Below are 23386 nucleotides of genomic sequence, written 5' to 3' on the forward strand. Positions count from 1 at the left end.
ATTATGACCTGAGCCAAAGGCAGACACTTACCCAGTGTGAGCCACCCAGGTGCCGCCCCTATGAAGTCTTGATCCATCTTGTTGGGTGGAAGCAATCTACCTTGATGTAAGCTACTTCTCTTTTCTTGTCAATTTGATTTAGGGACCTCCAGCATCTGTATAGGACCAGGTGTCTGGTAGAGCCTTCTTCAGCTGTGTGGTGTGTACCCAAGGCTACCTTCTGGTTTTGCAGCAGTGTCAGTAGTCAGGAGCACTTGGTAAGGTAGTTTCCAACAGGCTGGAGAGCTGGGTGTTTCTGTTTCGATTGTTTATTTTATTTATTGTTTTGATAACCTTTCCAAAATACTGGTCACCAGGCTCCAGACTGTGAATAACAGTATCCTTTGATAAGGTGAGGGAAGGTTCCTTTAACCTGTTGATGCTAGGCTTTAGTATAAGACATTACAGACTTACTTACAGTAACTGGGTGGTTATCCTAGCACACGACACCCAGGAATCAGCAGAAAGTCGTATGCCAGTAGCCATGGTCTGTCGGCGACTGTCTCCTGTGGAGTGAGTTTGAGCAGGGCCAGTAGCAACGTCTTAGGCCAAGGGATCCAGCAGTTTCAGCAAGCTTAGAGATTTTGAGAATGTCATTAGTTCTTTCAACCTTGCCTGATGATTGAGGGTGATAGGGGCAGTGATAATTCCAGGGTGTTTGTAAGGCCTTTTTCAAGGCTTGAATGATTTTCGGTGCCTCAACAGAAGGCATAGCCCAAGTGAGAAACACGTTTTCTAAAGGTTTTGTTTGTTGGTTTTCTCCTGCTGCAAGACATACGCCCTCACCCTGGCAAACTTCAGTCTATCTCCAGAAAACACACATACAATAACATTTGATCACCCCTGTATTAGGTGGCAAATGAATGAAGTCCTGTCACAGGTGTTCAGAATGCTTGGAACGCTTCTCCCTCTCTTTCTCTACCCCTCCCCCCCGTGCTCTTCTCGGTCACTCTCTCAAATAAATAAAATCTTAAATATATATAAACAAACCTTTGAAAAGGAAAAGAAAACCCTATTTTTGAAAGTTTTTTTAAGTGAGAGAGTACACATGCGGTTGGGGGGTGGGGTGGCGCAGAGGGAGAGAGGCTCTCCAGCAGGTTCCCGCCAAGCAGAGCCCAACAGCTTGATCCCACCACCCCGAGACCATGACCTAAGCCAAAAACAAGAGTCAGATGTTCAACAGACTGAGCCCCCCCCAGGCGCCCCTCAAAAATAGGTTTTAAAGCACTTGCCTAAACAGGATCACAAATCATTATGAAATTTTAAAAGGTAAAGAAATTTTCACAGTCTTACCAAAATCAGACCAGAGAGAAAACCAAATTGTAATTTTGCATCAGATTACTTTTGATATTAAAGCTCATTTTTTAAAATAAATTTATTTTAGTCTTAACCAGCTGGACCACACACTGAAATTCCTTTTCAAAGATTCCTCTGCCACAAACCTTCTACAACTTTTTTTTTTCCTACATTCTGATTTTGTCCTATATTTTTCCTCTGTAGACAGCTAGCCTCATTTTAGGACCAGAAAAAAAAGTGTATTTCTCCTACCTTTTTTTTTTTTTTCCATTGAAAGCACATCCTACTTTCCTGGCATATGGAGATGTTTTCCTTATTGTTCGTTTTAGTTACGTATGTTAATTAGAATTCTTAACCTTTAGAAGCCTTAATTTCTCGTGAAAATAAGAAATAAGCAACTGTGAACTGTTATATAAGCATTCTTTAAATTTGCAAATTTATTAATACATTTCAGAATTTCCAGCAGCGTATCTTTAAAAAATTTTCCAGTGTAGCATTAACATATCTAAGTATCTTTTAGCCTCTCTTTAATAAGCTGGAAGTAGATAAACTTGTGTTTAGTTATTAATGTTGCAGTATTTTGTCTTATTTGGAAATGATTTAGATATTTAATGAGGTTAGCATTTTAACTCATTTAATCTAACTCAGCAAAACTTTAAGGTTTTAGGTTAACCCCCCCCAATAAATGGGGAGAACTATTCAAATTGACCTAATATCACTGAAAAGTTCACTGACAAACTTTCATCTTGCATACATTTGTCTTTATGTGTAGATTACCTACAAGAACTTCATTGAACATGAGACAAAGCCAGCCATGATCCTAAGCTATTACATTTTATTGACAGAATAAGAGATAACAGGGACCTACACAGAGGAAGTTTGCTATTTAATGTGGATAGTTCTAAAGACGTGTCTGTCTAAACATCCTTTCCTCCTTTTGTTTTTTCTTAATAAGAATTACCTCTTAAGGGGCGCCTGGGTGGCTCAGTCCATTAAGCATCTGCCTTTGGCTCAGGTCATGATCCTGGGATTGAGCCCTGCATCAGATTCCCTGTTCAGCGGGGAGCCTGCTCTCCCTCTTCTCCCCACTTGTGCTCACTCAGCTCGCTTGTGCTCTCTGTCACTATCTTTGTCTCTCTCTCTCCCTCAGATAAATAAAATCTTTAAAAAAAAGAAAAGAATTACCTCCATTAAATTTGTATTTTAAAGAGATGGACTAGATATGAGTTCCTAGAAAAGACCAGGTATAACATTGAAGATTTACATTTTATTTATTTACTTATTTATTAAGTAATTTCTACACCCAACATGGGGCTTGAACTTACAACGCCAACATCAAGAATCTCACACTCTACCAACTGAGCCATTCAGGTACTCTGAACACGTACATTTTAAGGACACAGGAGAAAAATGCGAGCTTCTCCCAGAACTTCTGTTCCCTCCCACTCCCTTCTGTTCTCCCAAACCAGAATTTTTACATTTATAAGCCTTTTGAGATAAATAGGGGAGGTTTGGGAATTGGTGGTCTTTGAATTGTTCTTGGAACCACACCTCTGATCCTGTAAAGACTACGTTCTTAAATCAAGGACAGCTCTCTTTAATTCCTCAGAAGAATTGGGTGGTGACTAAAGGATACCGAAGGACTGACACACCCATGCGCTTATGGAAATGTCTTCTTTCGCTCTGGGTACATTTAGCTTAGGGGATAAGGCCTTTTTAAAAGGAATTCCTATGAGGGATGCCTGGGTGGCTCAGTGGGTTAAACGTCTGCCTTCGCTCAGGTCATGATCCCTGAGTCTCGGGACCAAGTTCCACATCGGGCTCCCTGCTCAGTGGGGAGTCTGCTGCTCCCCCTGCTTGTACTCACTCACGCGCTCTCGCCTTCCTATCAGCCTTTAAATATCAGCTTCCAGTTTGGCCACATTCCTGATTAAAGAGTTATTAAATCCTTTCAAATATCTTGTCAGCTGAGAAAAGAGTAAATATTTCTGGCAACCCGATGGACCCAAAATGCCTCCTCAATGAGGGAGTGAAAGATTGTCTTAAGAAGATCTAGGGTCACTCCCAAAGACAGCCAGAGAAAGAACAGCTAGCCTCATGTCCCAGACCGGCAGGGAGCTAAGCCTTGTTCTTAGGAGGTACCAAGACAAACGGAAAGGAAACAGCTGCTCCCAGGAGAGAAAGGATCATTATCTGTTGGGTCTGGATTTGGAAACAAAGGGACAAGATGAAGTTTTATTTTCCCTCATCCAGTTGGGTCAGGAGAGACTCTCTTTTCTTAAACCTCAGGAGGACCCTCGAGAGTGTTTATAATTTTTAAACTGTGGCCTTCAGTTCAGCCTTAGAGCAAGGAGTAAGAGCTTCCTGAAGAGGGTCACTGGGAGCCCCAGGTGGTCCTACTTCCAGAGGTCACAGCCTCCTGGGGAGAACGGGAGGGCGGTGGGGACAGAAGCTCCCCGGGCGGAGCCCTCAGACGGCGGAGGAGCCGGAGGATTTACGTCAGTCTCGGTTTAGGTCCCCTTTCCTTTCATTAGCTTTTTGCCACGACTCTTTTAATGAGACTGTTTTGGAATTTTGAAATGTTTCAGAGGCTTCTTACCAATTAGAACAGGTAACCCTTGCTTTCAAGTGTAAAGGTTCTCAAATAATCTTGTCTAATTCAACGTTCCTCATAACAGCCATTGTAATTCCACATTGTTTTACTTAGAAAGAAAAGTTTAATCTTGCTAGGTGTCTAACTTTGGGACTGTAGTGCTTAGACATAAATAAGCAGGTGTGCCAGAGGGCGGCACGCTCAGCTCTGTAGATACAAAGGATCCCATCTGTTTTAACGAGGCCTTTGGGTTTCTCAGAGCCAAACTAACACCGAAGAGGGACTTGCCGTGGGGTTGAGATTCATGGGTTGTTTTACAGTGCGTGCAGGTTTTCGTGAAGTCGGTGGGTGGACTCGTGTCAGCCTGACCCGTTCCTTGACCAGCGTGTACGAACATTGGGAGTCTTTAAGTTAGGGGGCAAGCGCTCTAAAAGCTCTTGAACGCTTTGACCCGTGCCCACCGATTTGTATGGGTTTTCCGTTTCTGAAATCCCCACTAGCAATAACCTTTATTTACACAAGACAGACAAACGAGCACCTCATCACACCAGCAGTAACCAAAACATGTCGCTGTGGAGTGGCCAAGGCCGAAAGAATTCTTGTGTACGTACCACGAGCAATTCCCAGTGTGAACTAAGCCAGCCCGTGCACTGGAACTAGGAAAGGATTCCAAGGTGGAAGTGTGGGCTGAACCAAGGGTTAATGACTGGTACTCCCTTAGAACCTCATCAGTCTAGCCTGACCCACTAACCCTTTCCTGGAAATTCGGATTGGCAGCTGGATGCAAAAAGAACAGAGCTAAAGCTGAGAGGGACTTACCGAGGGCCCTTAGATAAGGCGAGAAAGACCTTGAACTCTGAAGGGCTTATAGGGCTCCATGCCTGTGTTTTTTGTTGTCCCCAGATGCTGCCAGAAGCTTGCTTTTGATCCAGACATCACCAGAACTGTTAAACAGAATTCAGCCACGTAAATTTGAAGGTCTAATTAGCTTTATTAAATAATTCATGAATTAGGCAGCATCCCATCTGGCAAGCGGAGGGGAGCTCTCAGGAGCTGTACAAAATGAAAGGTTTCTATTGGAAGAAGGGTGGGACGGACAAGTTTTAGCAAATGAAATGGGCTATTCCAGGCAAGGTCTCTTTCTCTTAGTGGAAGAGCAGGGGTTCTTATGATGCAGATTACCTCGCCTTCCTTGGGGGATGGAGTGGGCCCATGCGGCACTCATCAGCACTGATCTGAACACTTCTGGCTGACTAGTTAACACCACATTTGTGGGGGAAGTTAAAACTGCAGTTAGATTAGGTTTTAAGTCCTGGGTTGGGGTCTCATCCTAAATGATGCCGTTTTGGGCCTGTGGGTTTTTTTTTTTTTTCCCAAAGATTTTATTTATTTATTTGACAGAGAGAGAGACAGCCAGTGAGAGAGGGAACACAAGCAGGGGGAGTGGGAGAGGAAGAAGCAGGCTCCTAGCGGAGGAGCCTGATGTGGGGCTCGATCCCAGAATGCTGGGATCACGCCCTGAGCCGAAGGCAGACGCTTAACCGCTGTGCCACCCAGGCGCCCCCTGTGGTTTTCTTTTTAACAATGCAAATACATGAGGCAAAACCAGAATGGGAAGCGGAAGCCACCGTGAAAACCAAGGTACACCCATTACTTCAGGTCTAGTACAGGAAGGAACTCTGAACCTGAGTTTTCTGTATTAAGCTGGGATCCCTGCAGGAGGCTAGAACCTCTGAAAGGAAGCTTCCCCAGGTTAAGCTTTCTGGAGTACACCAGATTAGGACCAACCAAATATGAATTCACAGTGAAAAATCATCAAACATACAAGGAAAGAAACTACCATTAGTGAGAACTCAATAAATGCAAAGTATTTGATAAACTTCAGCACCCATTCATAAATGTTCAGCAAATAGGTAAGAAAATGGGCTTCCCTAGCATTTGGGGAACTGAACTACACATAGGACAGACAATGGCTCAAGTCCCAGACTGACCAGTAATTCATGGTGCACACAGGGACCGGATCTGAATAACACTAGAAAGGCTTAGAAAACTGATGTTGGAACCACAGTCCACTGAATACTGGTCAGAAGTTGTGAGCTGGGGGGGCGCCTGGGTGGCACAGCGGTTAAGCGTCTGCCTTCGGCTCAGGGCGTGATCCTGGCGTTCTGGGATCGAGCCCCACATCAGGCTCCTCCGCTATGAGCCTGCTTCTTCCTCTCCCACTCCCCCTGCTTGTGTTCCCTCTCTCGCTGGCTGTCTCTATTTCTGTCAAATAAATAAATAAAATCTTAAAAAAAAAAAAAAAGTTGTGAGCTAGATACAGTGAAGTTGATAGCCTGCTAAAACAAAAATATCAGATATTCTCCATAGGGTTTAAACAGGACCCCAGAGTCTGTCATAATATTGAAAATGTCCCGAATTACTTGGCATACAGAGAACCTGGAAGAATCTTAACTGCTTGGGAAGACTGTCAGCAGATGCCATAGGTGTTGGAATTATGTGACAAAAACTTCAAAGGAGCTATTATTAAAATGTTCTTATTAAGCGTGAATTCTCCTGAAATGAATGGAAAGATAGGAACTTGTAGCAAAAAAGTACGAGATATAAAGAGAACCAAATAGAAATTTTAGAGCTGAGAAATATAGTAACAGAAATAAAACTTCACTGGATGAGTTCAGTAGGAGAATAAATATGAGATAGCCAGCTTCAAAGATAGATAGTTCATTGGAAATGATTCAATCTGAATAAGAAAGATTAGACAAATTCCCTAATTCCCAAGGACTTGTGAGACAATACCAAAAGTTCTAACATTTGTGGGTCATAGGAGAAAGAAAAAGCGTGTTGCGGGAAAAAAAATTTAAAGGAACAATAGCTCGAGTGTTCTCATCTTTGGTGAAACCTACGGATTCAGAAAGCTCAGCAGGAGTGCCTGGGCGGCACAATCGGTTAAGTGTCAGACTCTTGGTTTCAGTTCATGATCTCAGGGGTCATGAGATCGAGCCCCATGTTGGCCCCAGCGTGAAGTCCACTTGAGACTCTTTCTCCCTCTGCCCCACCCCACTGTGCTCGCTGGTGTTCTCTCTCTCTCTCAAATAAATAAATCTTAAAAAAAAAAAAAAAAGCTCAGCAAATCCTAAGCCATAGATAAGAAAACCCTTACCCAGACAGGTCATAATCAAACTGCTGAAGAGTAAAGACAACACTCTTGGAGCAGCCAGAGAAAAATGACACATTACTTAAAAGGGAACCATGTGAATCATTACAGATTTCTCATCGAAACCAAGGAGGCTAGAAGAAAGTGACATTTTTAAAGTGTTGAAAGAAAAAAAAAAATCATCAATCCAGAATTCTGTATCTAGTGAAAATATCCCTCAGAAATGGTAGGTGAAATAAATATTCTCAGAAGAAAGAAAACTAAGAGCAGTCATTGCTCTGAAGTAACTGCTGAGAAAGCTCTTAAGACAGAAACTTGGAAGGTTAGGAATGAAGAAACAGCAGCAGCAATATTTGGGCAAGTATAATGAACTATTCTCCTCTGGTTGAATTCTTTAAACTATGTTTGGTTGACAAGAAAAGATGCATTGTCTGGTAGGGCTTTCAGTGTATGTAGATGTAATATATAAAAACAACTACAACGTAAGGGGGAAAGATAAAGAGACTCAATATGGTGGTAAGTTTTCTAAGGTTCACTTGACTTGGTAAAACAGCGGTTCTAGGGACACCTGGGTGGCTCAGTTGGTTAAGCATCTGCCTTAGGCCCAGGTCATGATCCCAGGGTCCTGGGATTGAGTCCCGAGTGGGGCTTCTTGCTCAGCAGGGAGTCTGCTTCTCCCTCTGCCTGCTCGTCCCCCTGCTTGTGCTCTCTCTCTCTCTGGCAAAAAAATAAAAAATCTTAAAAAAACAAACAAACAAACAAAAAACAGTGGTTCTAAGTAGACAAGGTATCAATATTATAACTCCTTAGAGCAATTACTAAATTATATTAAGAGATTTAGTCAAATATGTGATAAATTAAAATGGAGTTCTGAAAAATCTTCCAATAACCCAAAAGAATACAGAAGACTTTTTTTTTTAAGTAAGCTCTATGCCCAACATGGGGCTTGAACTCAGGACCCTGAAAATCAAGAGTTGCATGATCTGCCAGCCAGGCACCCCCAGAAGACTTTAAAAAATAGAAAGCAAATAATTGGTAGATCAAGTGATGTCAGTAATTATATTAAGACATGGATTTAACTCACTAAGAGATTATAAAAACTTATAGACCAGTATTCCTCATGAATATAAACACAGAGATCCCTAGCAAAATATGAGCTTAGCAAACTGAATCCAACAACATATAAAAGTCACTATACATTATTATCAGGTAGGATTTTATCCCAGGAATGTAAGATATCTGAAAATCAATTAATGTGATGCATCATACTTACAGATTTAGAACAAGAAATACATGGTCATCTCAACAGACACCAAAAAAGCATTTGACAAATCGAGTATCCTTCCATGATAAAAATGCTCATCAGACGACTAGAAGGGAGCTCTTCAGCCTAATAAAGCACCTCTACAAAAGCCCATTAGCCAACAGCCCATTAATGGTGGAAGACTGAATGTTTTCTCCCTAAGGTCATGAATGCAACATGGCTGTGGATGTCTGCTCCCATGACTTCCTTCAACATTGTATTCAGGCAGTTAGGCAAGAAAATGAAATAAAAGGCATCCAGATTGGAAAGGATGGAATGAATTAAATAATTTGCAGATGACATGATTTCATGTATAGAAAATCTTAAAGAATCCACTGAAGTAGAGGTAGTTAATGAGTTCAGCAAGGTTGCAGGATGTGTTACCATCTGTTAATTCTTGGTATATGGTACACAGGTGTTTTAATTGCTGTACTTTATGCTTAAAATGTTTCATAACTTCAAAGTGAAAAAGAATGGGCACAGCATTCCACAGTCTCATGGTAGGCTAGCTGCAGAACACCATGCAGGCATCTGTTAAAGGCATTCTGGACTTCTGTCCTGACCCACTCAGACATTAGGGATAGCACATGGGAATGTGGATTCAGTAAACCTCTCCAGACGATTCTGATACATAAGCAGGTTTAGGAACCAGTGTGATCATTCTACAGGTGCCTAACACGGAGTCCTGTAGGACTGCCACCTCTCTTATTCTCTATGTGGGACAGCTGTTGATACAGTATATAGTTGTATTAGCTCTTGTGGGAACATTGTCCAGAGTAAGGAGATCGCTCTGGAGAACAATTTTCAACACGTTATAGAAGAGCTAAAGGAACAAATTATTTGGCCTCAAATAAAGGACGGTAGCAATTGTCAAATGTTGCAAAGTTAGGGCATGGATATAGAGTTAGGATTAAGCTTAAATTTCTTTACTTCACTGGGTGGAACCAGCTTTGGGTCTAAATAAGAAAGGGCTTAGTAATTGAATGGTTTGCTGTTTGGAAGTTGTGGGTGCCTCATTCCCTGAAATAGAGGCTGTTAGGGATGTTAGGGAATTCCTGCATAGGCTGGAGGGTTGGCGTAGATAAATGAAAGCTCCTTTTCGTAGATAAATGAAAGCTCCTTTTCGGTGCTAAGGGGTTCTCCCCCCTTTTGACGATTTTTTGTTTCTTCCACACAAGCATTTCAGTTTTCTGATCTTTCTACAATGAACATAGAATTCTTATGGAAAGATTTTTCCTTCCTTCCTTCCTTCCTTCCTTCCTTCCTTCCTCTGTGGAATTATATTTACTTCCTGTTGGAAGAAACAATTTTATTGGGGCTCTTGGTTGGCTTACCCTGTGGAGCATGTGACTCTTGATCTCGGGGTTGTGAGTTTGAGCCCCACGCTGGGTGTAGAGATGACTTTTTAAAAGATCATTCATAGGGGCGCCTGGGTGGCACAGCGGTTGGGCATCTGCCTTGCCTTCGGCTCAGGGCGTGATCCAGGCGTTATGGAATCGAGCCCCACATCAGGCTCCTCTGCTATGAGCCTGCTTCTTCCTCTCCCACTCCCCCTACTTGTGTTCCCTCTCTCGCTGGCTGTCTCTCTCTCTGTTGAATAAATAAATAAAATCTTTTAAAAAAATAATAAAAGATCATTCATAAATAAAAACAATTTCACTTACCACTAATACTCTGTGCTTTTTTATAGTAGTATTTTTAATTTTCTTGTTGTTTCTTAGAACTGTGGGCTTCTCACTATAGAGTTGAAGGTTGAAAAAATTTTTTTTTAACTTTGTCTTTTTAAATGAAGGTCACTATTTAGAAAATGAGTACTGTTCTCGTTAATTAGTGAAATACTTCACAATGGAGTCATCTCTCTTGTGGGGGAGACATTTCATACTTCTGTAAGGGCCTTGTATATTGAAAGGTATTTATTTAGTGTCTCTTTTCAGTAGCCATGAAATAAAGCGTAGCTAGCCTGCAGTACCCATCATTACAATAGTCTGTGCTAAACTAAAAAGGGCTCCTTGACGTAAGAGTTTAGCTGTCTAGTCGATTATACTTTTAACCTGACCGAAAAAGGTTTACCAATTTGTTTTTTGTAAAGCTGTCCTCATTACCAATTAACAGAGTTTTATTTTTCACAGAAAAATTTTGAAAGATCTATCTTCTGAAGATACACGGGGCAGAAAAGGAGACGGAGAAAACCCTGGAGTTTCTGCTGTCACTTCTATGTCTGTTCCAACTCCCATCTATCAAACTAGCAGTGGACAGTACAGTACGTATAGGAATAAATTTGTATATGATGGACACACAAACACTAACTTTCATAAAGAAGTGATGTATAGAAGGACTGTTGTGCTTTAATAGTGAGGATAATTGAAGAATAGCATTTTGAGCCAAAAATAATGCAAAGTACTTTTTCAGCATGATCACGTTTACTTCTTACAACAGCTTTGTGAGATAGGCTATTATCAATATGAGGAAACTCATAAAGCCTTAGAGAGGTTAGATAATGTCCCTAAAGTCACACAGCTTGTAAGTGATACACTTACTTTGGATTTTTGACAGATGCATGGAGTTGTCTAACCACTACCACAGTCAGGATACAGTTTTATCACCCCACAGAATTCTTTGTGCTATCCCGTTGTAGATGATTTCTCCTTCCACTCCTAACTCCTGTTCTTCAAGTCTAATTGACTCTTACCTCAAAATCTGTGTCCCATCTGACCACCTCTCACGGTCTCCACCACCACCACCTTGGTTTATACTCTCATCTCAGTACTGTCGTGGTCATCTTGCTTCCGTTCTTGCTCTCATTCACTTTTTCCATACTGCCGCCAAAGCGATTTATTTCAAATGTCAGTGAGATCACACTTTTGCTCCAGATCCTCCAGTGACGTTCCATCACACCTAGAATAAGTTCTGTAGGGTAAGTTCCATCCAGGATCTGGCCTCGCTTACCCAACGCCTGTCTCATCTGCCACTGGACGGCATTCTGGCAACACAGACCTTGCTGTTTCTCCAGCACGCGAAGCTTGTTTCTGCTTCAGGATGTTTGGGCTTGTCATCCCCGCTCCCTGGCACAGTCTCATCCCAGAGCCTCGTATGACCTGCATCCTCACTCCTGCTCCGCTTAAGTATCACCTCCTCAGAGACCGCTCTTCTGAAAATATGGTCTTCAGTTAACTTTCTTATATTTTTATAGCATTTATATGTAATTATAAAAAAGTATATATTTTTTTAATTATAGATTATAGATCAGCTTATTTATGATCTGTTCTCAAGGATAAGTTCCTTGAGGGAAAGAACTTTGTCTTGTTCACAGCTGTGAACACCAGGCGTAGAAGGCCTGGTGCATAGTAGGCTTTCGGTGAAGTTTGTTATGAATAAATTACTTAAAGAATATATATAAAACACCTCAATGAGGACACATAAGAAACTGAGAAGAGTGGTTGCAAGGAAGGAAACCTGGGAGCAGGATCAGAGGCAGTTGAGAAGTTCACTTTCATTTTAAATAAAACTGAAATTTTTTTTAACCATATACATGCATTACTATTTTCAAAAAAAAATTTTCTTAAAGCAGCATATTAGCAAGTTAAAATTATGATACATTAATATGGTTTGTTATTCTAAAACAATTAAAATTAGAAATTATGAAAACTACATAGAAACTTAGGCTGAGATTTCATATGTTATAATTGCAATAAGTACCAGCTAGTATTTAAGACAGCATGATCCAGAACTTCCTTGATGGTGAAAATGGTCTGTATTTGCATTGTCCAGTACAGTAGCTGCTAAGCCACGGGTGACTACGGAGCACTTGAAAGGTGGCTGGTGAGACTGAGGAATTGGATTTTTTATCTTGTTTTAGTTAATTTAAGTAGCCACTTGTGGCTGATGGCTACTGTATCAGTGCAGATTTAGAGTAAACTCAACCAGGTAAATACACAGGTAAAACAAAAATAGGAAGGGGCTCCTGGGTGGCTCAGTCAGTTAAGCATCTGCCTTCAGCTCAGGTCATGACCTTGGGGTCCTGGGATCAGGCCGCATTGGGCTCCGTGCTTGTAGGGAGTCTGCTGCTTCTCTCCCTTTGCCCCTCTCCCTGCTCATGCATCTCTCTCAAATAAATAAAATCTTAAAAAAAAAAAGATATGTTACAAAATGTTAACAGTTCTGTATTGTCGCCTATACTTAACGTCAAAAGACATATATCTATACATTGTGTATGGACCCACATATTTTGATGTGTATTACTGTATCAGTCTATATGAACATAGGAAAAGATTAGGAAGGATATAACCAAAAATAATGGTTACTTCAGGATGAGGGTGTGGGGTAGCTAGTGGGATAAATAGGGATAGAGAATGGGGAGTTTTACTTTATACACACACACACACACGTATGTATATTATAGGAGATTGCAAATAATTGCTAATATAAATTTAAAACAAATGTCTGCATCTAAACACTGTTGTCACTTCTAAAGTCATATAAATTACAGTATATGGGAATATTTGTTGTGTGGCAGTGGGGGAGGGATTAGAAACTCCTGAAAGAAATTTTATTTTCAGTTAAAACACACACATCCAGGGGCGCCTGGGTGGTGCAGTCGTTAAGCGTCTGCCTTCGGCTCAGGGCGTGATCCCGGCGTTATGGGATCGAGCCCCACATCAGGCTCCTCCGCTGGGAGCCTGCTTCTTCCTCTCCCACTCCCCCTGCTTGTGTTCCCTCTCTCGCTGGCTGTCTGTCTCTGTCAAATAAATAAATAAAATCTTTAAAAAAAAAAAAAAAACACACATCCAGACAAGTGTGCTTTGGCTTTCTGACGCCAAAGTGTAAAAGAAAAAAAAGTTGCATAATGATAATCTGATAAGAGAGTACAGAGATGAGGCATGAAATTCTAAAGGGGATTTATTATGTGGAATTGAGTAATGCTAAAATGTTTTCTATTCAGTCAAACTTTTTGGGTGTTATCATAAGGTTTGAGAGGAAAGCATTAACATAAGTAAAATTTATTGAAAAATGCTTGGGCGGCACATAGTGGTAATGGGTCTATGTATGGGCTTTCTCATGAGCACCTTACTGGTGATTTTCACTAGGAAGTGACTTGAACGATTACATCTGTAAAATGCCACTTACGTAAATAACATTTAATACTTTTTAACAGTGGTTATCACTGGACAGCAGCGCTCAGAAACAGTATGAAGATTTATGTTTTCATTGTGTAACCTTTAATCCTATGTAAAATTTTTCCAGATGCACACCTAATCTATTCAAAACTTTTGAGCTTATTTGAGTAAAAATTACAAACTGTCTTAATGTTTCCTTCTACTTATTTTTCCTTTAAAAGTTAGCCAGAAGTACCCTCTCCTAATGCCCAGAGCTGCTGTGATAACATTAGCAATTAGCATGCAGTGCTTCACGGAGACTAAAATGTGTTTTGACTATTCAGTTCTATTGTGCAGTTTGAGACTAAGTTTAAGATGAGTGCATCTGAACCGTAAAATTCTATAGAGAAATGCCATTTTATTTCTTTTACATATAGTTCACTCAGAGTAGTTGCCAGTTAGGAAGTGAACTGCATTCAAACCTGTTTTAATAATTAGTGTTTGGGTTTTTTTTTTCACCAATCCTTTGCAATTAGTGTATTGTCTAGCCTTACAATAGCTATGTTCTCTCTTTGGTTAAAGTTGCCATTGCCCCAAATGGAGCCTTACAACTGGCCAGTCCAGGCACAGATGGAGTACAGGGACTTCAGACATTAACCATGACAAATTCAGGCAGTACTCAGCAAGGTACAACCATTCTCCAGTACGCACAGACCTCTGACGGACAGCAGATTCTTGTGCCCAGCAACCAGGTGGTCGTACAAAGTAAGTATGCTCGAGTGTCTACGGAAAACATCCCAGTGTCCTTTCAAAGACACGCATTAACTCATTCTTCTGACCACACAGCTGCATCAGGAGATATGCAGACATACCAGATCCGTACCACGCCTTCAGCCACTTCGCTGCCACAGACCGTGGTGATGACCTCTCCTGTGACTCTTACATCTCAAACAACTAAGACAGATGACCCCCAACTGAAAAGAGAAATAAGGTTGATGAAAAACAGGTAGGTAGTCAAATTGTACTGCCAGAATGGGTAATGTTTTTCTGAATCTCAGAACATAACCAGGGATTGCCTGGAAGTGTATATTAAAAATGAGAGAGGGGGCACCTGGGTGGCTCAGTCGTAAAGCGTCTGCCTTCAGCTCAGGTCATGAACCCAGGGTCTTGGGATCGAGCCCCGCATCGGGCTCCCTGCTCAGTGGGAAGCCTGCTTCTCCCTCTCCCACTGCTTGTGTTCCCTCCCTCGCCCTCTCTCTCTGTCAAATAAATACATACATACATACATACAATCTTTAAAAATAAATAAAAATGAGAGAGGTTTGGGGCACCTGGCTGGCTCGGTCGGTGAATCACACGACTTGTAATCCTGGGGGTTGTGAGTTTGAGCCCCACACTGGGTTAGAGCTTACTTTAAAAAAAAAATGAGAGAGGTTTATATTGGCTTTTTTTTTTTTTTTTAACTGAGTGTTAGATTGTGTCTAGTTCATTTCCAGTGGATTGGCGTGTCCCATTGCTCAGTCGCCTTATTTAATATAGTGTGTCTTTTGAATAGTACTATTAAGGAAAGCTTTTCAAACAATATATTTTATTCTTGTGGGGCTGACAAAAATGAAAATAATAATTTGCTGCTTGCCATTGACAGCAAGGGGAGGAAAGAATTCCTGCAAATACTGACGGACACAGCAGTGCTCCTAAAAAATAAATTTCACCCATGAATATGTAGCAGTGATTTAACCTCCAGAAATATTTACTTTCATTTTAAACGTATTTTCTTTTTACGATTTATTTATTTATTTACTGGGGGGGGAGAGACAGAGATAGTGAGAGAGCTCAGGCAGGGAGGAGAGGGAGAAGCAGGCTCCCTGCTGAGCAGGGAGCCCGGCGCGGGGCTGGATCCCAGGATGCTGGGATCATAACCTGAGCTGAAGGCAGACACTTAACCGACTGAGCCACGCAGGCGCCCTTCATTTTAAATGTATTTTAAACATAGCTATATGAGATGTATGTACATCAGCCATGGAAAACCACCAGTTCTTTGAGAAAAAGAATGTAATGGGTAGCTTTCTGCAGTGATTTCATGGGAAAAAAAGAGAAAGGACACCAGTAAACTATATTAGGAACCAAAAAGGGTAAATACCCAGGAATAAAACAATTTTTTAAAAAATTAAATAGGATTCTATTTTCAGCTCCTCACCAATAAGTTAGAAAGCTAGAATAAAAGGATGATTTTCTAAAGCATTAAAAATTATTCTAAAAGAAACAGAGAGGTACATTTAATTACTTCAAGATAAAATGTTTCTTTTCTAAAAACTAAAAGCAGGCATCATTGTAAATGAACTTGGTAACATGGCAGGGATTGTCTGTTGTTTTGAAGATTCCAAGAAATGCATTAAGACAAGGAACTGAAGTACATTTTATAAATGCTAGAAAAAACTGTGGTTTTTTGCTGATGATATGATTGTGTACCTAGGAAATCCAAAAGACTTGTTAAAAATTACTAGAATGAGACTTCTCTTTCGGACAGTAGGGCCTAGGCTATGCAATATTTTTAAAAGCTTGATGAAATATAAAAACCACCCTTTTAAATGATCGGATGAGCCTGGAGGAAAAGTAAGAGATACCCGTTGAGGTCGGGAATGAAGCAGAAGCACAGGACCATGAGGTTAGTCAGCACTGAGCAGCCCCTGTAGGTTCTGTAGATGAATTCAGATCTTTGTGATTCGTGTGGCTTTGGTGCCCAGAGGGGGCGGGGACACAGCCTGGGCTCTGTTCAGGGTGGGACACTGGATCAGAGATTCTTCGTGAAGTCAGCATCTAAGAAGTGCTCTACCAAAAATGGAGGGTTATAAATGTGACCCTTGAACAACACAGGAGTTGGGGCGCTGACCCCCCACTGTTGAAAATTCATGTATAACTTTTGATTCCCCCAAAACTTAGCCTATTATTGACCAGAATCCAGTCAATTAACACATATTTTGTATGTTCTATGTACTATATACTGTATTCTTTAAATAAAATAAGCCAGAAAATGTTATTGAGCAAATCATAAGGAAAATACATTTACAGTACTATATTCATTGAAAAAAATCTGCGTATAAGTAGACTGACACAGTTGAAACCTGTGTTGTTCAAGAGTCAGCTGTAATTTAAAAACGGGTCTGGGGCCATAGTGCCCCAACTTTTTGGGGAAAAAGCAATCTCAACATAGGCTTTATCAAATTCCCATATATCGAGTTCTAACAAATACAAGTTGAAAAATCACAGACTGCTCAAGGAATTAGGACTCCATCATGATATGTGCCAAACCTTTATGTAATTTTCACAAAAATCTTTGAGGTGTATATGTTATTTCCAGTTTTTTTGAGATGAGGAAGCTGAGGCTTAGGTGAATTTATTTCCCCAAGGTTAAACTACTTAGTAAGTGGTAGAGGTAGGATTTAAACAGATGCGTCCAAGTTTTAGAGTCCAGAGACTTAGATAATACCACACACTACCTTTCAGGAGCTAGTCAGAAGAGCAGACAGAAGAATGAGTTATGTAAAGTATTCCACTATCTGTCTACTCTATTTAAAGGGAAAAGAAAGGATGTCATTGAAAATCATCAAAGATCAAGAGACTATAAAAATTGGGAAAAATAAAACTGTTATTATAATGTAGCAAATATATAGTCATCTGCTTAGAATATCGAGAATCATCTACAAAGTGTGAAAGCTTGAAAAAGAAACGATTCTCTTCAACATTGTACTGGAAACCTTTGACAGTTTAGTAAAACAGGAAAAGGGCTGGAGGGGTGGATTACAAGGATTTAAATAAAAGAAAACCTATTTTTTATATAATTGCCTATTTTTTTTAAAAATGGACTTACAGAAAAATAATTAGAAGAAATGAATTTATAAGATTGCTAGATATAAAGCCTGTTTTCAAAAATCCTATTTCTTTACATCAGTGATGGTTTGATAAATAATTATTAAAAAGATACATTTATATTATCAACAAATAAAATACCTGAGAATAAATCTAACCAAAGATATCTGGGACATTTATGAAAAATATTGCACAGTGTTTTTGAAAGACATTAAGGAAGATCTAAATAAATGGAGAAATAAATACTGTGTCCATAAATATGGAAACTCAGTATTATAAAGATGACTGTTTTTCCCCCAGTTGATCCATAGATTCAATGCAGTTCCAATCAAAACCCAAACAGGTTGTTTGAAGAACTTGACAAGTGGTACTAAAATTTATAGAGGAGTAGAGGGGCAAGAACAGCCAAAATATTCCAGACAAGAATAAGGTGAGGAGATACCAAGTTTATTTAAAGCTGTGGTAATTGAAATAATGTGATAACTGGCATTGAGAAAAAAAACCAAAATGACCAAAGAAATGGCTCAAAAACAGATCCATGGACACATGAAACCCTGATACGATAGGACAGACTATTGGGGGAAGGGGGGACTCTTCAATAAATAGTACTAGGATAATTATTGATATGTGAAAAAATACTGGATTTCTTTCTCACACCATACACAAAAATCACTGCAGACGGATTAAAAACACAAATGTGAAAGGTGACATTTTGAAATGTTTCAGTGAGAACATATAATCTTACGGTTTCAGGAATAGGGAAAGATCCCTTCAAACACCTCACACCCCCTCCTGCACACAAACATTAACATAAAGATGAATGAGTCTTCATTAATAATTTCTGTTCATCAGAAGATAGAGTGAAAATATAAGCTTCAGCCCCTATAGAGCATATATGTAACATATCGAACCCCCCAAAAATATGTGTTTGAAAAACTACATCTTTCAAATTAAGAAGTACAAGCCAACAGAAGATGAACAGGCATTTCTCAGAAAACACAAGTGGATGATAATCCTATGAAAGATTGCTTGCCCTTATCAGTAATCAGAGAAATGCAAAGTAATACCACATACTTAGAATCATTTATCCCCACCCAGTTGACAAAAATCTAAAGAGTCTAACCAGAAATTGGCAAGCTTTTGGAACAGTGGAACTCAAAGACTGCTTACAGGAGTGAGAATTGGTATGGCCACTTTGAAGTTAATTGGCCTTATCTTGGACAGTTGACCTGGATATGCTCTGCGGTTTAGCTGTTTTACTCTCTGTGAGAGAGCCTATTGCAGGAAGTATGCATAAGAATGTTCACACAGCAAAAATCAGGAAACGACCTAATATTCGTAAGTGAACAGAATGGATACATAAATTGTGGCTGTATTTATACAATGTAATAGTGAATGATAACTTTAATATGAATAAATACTAGGAAAAATAAATTTGAGGGAAAACAAGTTGTAATTTTAGTAAATAAGTAAAAGATTGAAGCTGGTAATTGCTTCCGGGCCAGAGGCAGCGGTATGGAATCAGGAAAAGGCACGGGCTTCTTCAGCATAGGTCATATTCTCTCTCACTAAGCTGGGTGTTCGGTTTACATGTGTTCACTTTATCGTTATGCTTCATAACTGATCTCTACACTACTACAGTCTTTTGTGTGTGACTATTCCGTAATAAATTTTAAAACTACACTGATTTATAAGGAAACTTAGTAAGTTGTTTTTCTATGAATTACCATTTTGAAAGTAATATTAACATTAGTGACAAATCATAAAATACTTAGTAAATTCAATAGGAAAGGCATAGGATCCACATTTTAAAAATCTTACTGAGAGCTAAAACAGTATCCAAACATATAGGAAATACCAGTGTTCTTCAATGAGGACTTTTAATATAAAATGTCAGTTCTTCCAAAATTCGCATGTAAATTTATTGTGATTCAAGTTAGAATCTTTGTAGATCTCCATGGAATTGGGCAAAATAAGATGAAAATTTACATGAAAAGAAAAAAGTATTCAAAAATGCTCAAGAACTGGGGTCCTGGGTGGCTCAGTCATTAAGCGTCTGCCTTCCACTCGGGTCATGATCCCAGGGTCTGGGGATCGAGTCCCGCATCGAGCCCTGCTTTGGCTCCCTGCTCAGCGGGGGTCTGCTTCTCCCTCTGCTTGCCACTCCCCCTGCTTGTACTCTCTCTCTCCCCGTCAAATAAATAAATAAAAATCTTACAAAAAAAAAAAAAAAAAACAAGAACAGAAAGAGATTATTTGTCCTCTTAGGCATTGAAACCTACTCTCTAAAGCAACTGTAATCAAAACTTGATATAAGTGGGGTGCCTGGGTGGAAAAACAAAAAACCCCGGAAGTTGTATCAGCAGAGGGGCAGACAGTAACACTAGCAAACACGGTAGAGCCCCGAATTAGCTTTTTGTGTTAGTTAAGTAGAACACTTGTAAAGGATGGTTCATTTAATAAATGTTAACTGGCACAGCTCCACATCGGAGAGAGAATTAAATTGGACTCCTATTTTATATCACGTACAGAAGTCATTCCAGATGGATTAAAGACTTCATTGTGGCAAAATTAAGCCATAGGATCTTTAAAATTAAGAGAAGAACATACAGTGCATGGAATATTAATCTAAGCCAAGAAAAAGACTAAAAAACATTTATGGTGTAAGATATAAAAATGAGAAGTCATGGGTAGATGAGAAAGTCATATAAAAACAGATAAAGGGGGGGGGTGCCTGGGTTAAGCTCTGCGCTCAGCTGGGAGTTTGCTTTAGACTCTCCCTCTGCCCCTCCCCCCATGCATGTGCACGGGTGCGCACACAGTCTCTCTCAAATAAATCTTTTTTTAAAAAGATAAAGGATTAATATGTATAATGCACAGAGAGTGTTCTTAGGTTCGTAATTTCTCATCGTAAAACAAGGTATGATTGGGAAAGGGTGTAAACAGGCAGTTTATATAAGATCCAAAAGACCAATATTTGGAAAGATGTTCAGTCAAACTAGTAGTAGTTAGGGAAACGAAAACGAATTAACAATGAAATATTCACATGGCAAAGATCTGTACAACATAGAAATATAATTCAAACTGTATGAGTAAACAAGCAAGTTGCAGATAATACCTACATTACATAGTATAAAAAATACTCAGAATAATACTTTTTTACTTCTGTATGTAGGTAATACATGTGTGTGACTTCATAGAAATACTCTAGGGGCACTTGATGGCTCAGTCAGTTAAGCGTCTGCTTCAGCTTAGGTCATGATCCTGGGATCAAGGCCCACATGGGGCTCTCCACCCAGTGGGGAGTCTGCTTCTCCCTCTCCCTCCCCCTACTCGAGATTTCTTTTTTTTCTTTCTTTTTTTTTTTTTTAAAAGATTTTATTTATTTATTCGACAGAGATAGAGACAGCCAGCGAGAGAGGGAGCACAGGCAGGGGGAGTGGGAGAGGAAGAAGCAGGCTCACAGCGGAGGAGCCTGATGTGGGGCTCGATCCCATAACGCTGGGATCACGCCCTGAGCCGAAGGCAGACGCTTAACCGCTGTGCCACCCAGGCACCCCTCGAGGTTTCTGTCTCCTAAATAAATAAAATCTTTTTAAAAAATACTCTAAGAGGACATGTACAAAACTGAGTATAAAGCACTGTTTGTAATTAAAACCCAAATAAAAATTAAAGAAACTGTGTCAGAAGTTAATGAGAGGACCCATAATTTCGCTCCGTGGTATTTATCCATGAAAAATGGGGTATCTGTTCACAAAGAGACAGGCATAAGCATAGCGGCTAAAACTGGACACAGCCCCAAGGAACAGATGAGTAAACCGTGGTGACGGGCACCCAGTGGAGACACCAGCAACAGTACGGTAAAGACCACCGCGCAGAGACATCGATGAGCCTCAGAAATACAGTGAGTGAAAGGAGACCAGACACGAGGACGTTCTGTAGGAGATTGTAGAATAGGAAAAACTTCCATCTGTAGTGATAAAAATCCGAACATTAGTTGTCTGGGGAGAGGACTGACCAGGAATGGGCCCGCGGGAGCTTTCTGAGGCAGCAAAGATGTTCTGTCTTGCGAAGTGTGTGGGTTATACAGGTGTCTGCATTTGCCAAGCGGATTGAATTCGTACCTAAGATGAACGTATTTGGCTGTATTTAGACGACCAGGGAGGACCGCAGAGGTGCATTTAGCACTTAAAGAAGGTGAACTTCTTTTCTAACATTGGTTTTTAATGCTTGCATTTAGAGAAGCTGCTCGGGAATGCCGCAGAAAGAAGAAAGAATATGTGAAATGCCTGGAAAATCGAGTTGCAGTCTTGGAAAATCAAAACAAAACTCTAATAGAAGAGTTAAAAACTTTGAAGGATCTTTATTCCCATAAAAGTGTTTGATTAAGAAAGAAAATATTTTTGCAGACTTGCCTAAAAATTAGATGGATTTCTTTTCTCTTTAGTGGAGTTTATAAATTAAAAGGTCAAACATGAAGCTTTTTATTTAGGCTTTTGCAACTCAAAGATAAATATCTTATGCAAGAGATCTGGTGACAGAAGGAAGATGAAGTGGAAAATAACCTCAAGGAAGTTACTGGCACAACTGGAAACAAAACTAACCCTCCTCAAGACGCAGCAAGTGAACTTTCACCAATTCGAATTTTCTAAATAACAAGAATCCAAAAGTGGCAGATAAGATGAAATTTGGTAAACTGATTTTTAAAATAAATCAGTTTACCCTGTAGGTTTGCATTTCTTACTGTTTCCTAAAATTTACCTTTTTCAATTGTGTGTGTGAGTGTGCGTGTGTGTATCTGTTTTATTTCTGCCAATAAATTCTAAATTACAAATAGAAAAGCTAATACATAACTAAATATATAAATTATGTGTTCTGATTACGTGTACTTGTTCTATCATCAGATCTTGTAAATGGGTTTTTTAAAGTTTGTTTTTTGGACTTGAGAGGGGTTTTGAGACTTGCTTGGGTTAACTGGTTTTGAGGCTTTGTCCTAAAAGGCGTCTAAGGTGCATGAATGGAGTGTGGTGATTTTGTAACTTTTTTTTTTTTTTATCAGAATGGAAAGAGAACTTCTGTTTAAAAGTTTGACACTTTTAAATAGCTTGTTTTTTGGTTACTCTGGGAATGGAGATTTTCTACAAATATATAATAAATTGTTTCTTGATTCTATATTCTGTATGCAGTTGAATATACATTACTTATTGTTGTGCTTTAATAGAATGGAATGTTTACAGGCCCTTGAGATGATATTAGAGTATTTTTTAAAAACCTTTTGCAGACGCACACCAAAGTTTCCAAGAGGATTTTATAACCAATGTAATGTAAGGGTTATCAGATTCTCACACAGTGTGGTTCTTACGGCAATTGTATGTGAGAGTCTATTTTGTAATGTAGTGAATGGTACCTTTCTAAGAAAAGTGACTGCCAATATATTTTTATAGCTAATCTTTATAAATCCTGAAGTTGAGTTTTTAATGATTATTTTAAATGTTTATATAGTTTGTTTAGTAAAAAAAAAATATTTTGCATCTCAAAGTATCATTTTTATATTAAAGTTTCCAGATCGGCTAATATTTGAATTGCAAGTTTTGTATGCAGTTTTATCCAAAGCTCCAGAATGCCGTCAGTACACCAGTGTTGAACCTCTGTATTCCAGTCTGTACACACTTCGAAACTGTACGCAGAGCTGTGTGCGCTTCTTACACAATATGTATCATATTGTCGGTGAAATTAAAGGATATTTGATAAAATTAAGTTTGCTGAATGTAAAATATATTGCTTGATATGTGAACAACAAGCTTCCTGATAGCCATTCTGTTCATTATACTAACTGTAGTATCTTTCTAGTTTTAAAATGAGGATAAATTTAAAATTCTGGTCTACGCAGCCTATTTTAAAAGAGAGTATATGTTTGATTCAGTCAGAATCAGTTATAATAAACTAAAAGCTAAATTTTTTGCTCTGCAAGTGTTTATTAGGACGTGGTTAAGGAGAAACCTTATTTGACAAATTTGTGTAATCCTAATGAAAAATTTCAT

General features: G+C 39.5%; 1 protein-coding gene across 4 annotated transcripts in view; it reads left to right on the top strand.

Annotated features, from left to right (window-relative positions):
- The window catches only part of ATF1 (activating transcription factor 1), a 71780-nt gene extending 48638 nt beyond the window's left edge, over positions 1-23142 (top strand). For 2 of the 4 annotated variants that reach the window (XM_040642446.1, XM_040642448.1), the window contains 4 exons: positions 10515-10645; positions 14061-14243; positions 14325-14484; positions 21586-23142. In XM_040642446.1, coding sequence (XP_040498380.1) covers positions 10515-10645; positions 14061-14243; positions 14325-14484; positions 21586-21730 — 619 coding nt within the window. In that variant the 3' untranslated portion in view covers positions 21731-23142. Of the gene's footprint in view, positions 1-10514; positions 10646-14060; positions 14485-21585 lie in introns of all 4 variants that reach the window. The other 2 variants (XM_040642445.1, XM_040642447.1) reach the window with 1 other exon arrangement.
- Positions 23143-23386: the final 244 nt, after the last annotated feature.

Source organism: Ursus maritimus, unplaced genomic scaffold (genome assembly GCF_017311325.1).
Source record: "Ursus maritimus isolate PB19 unplaced genomic scaffold, ASM1731132v1 scaffold_26, whole genome shotgun sequence".
NCBI classification, from domain to species: domain Eukaryota; kingdom Metazoa; phylum Chordata; class Mammalia; order Carnivora; family Ursidae; genus Ursus; species Ursus maritimus.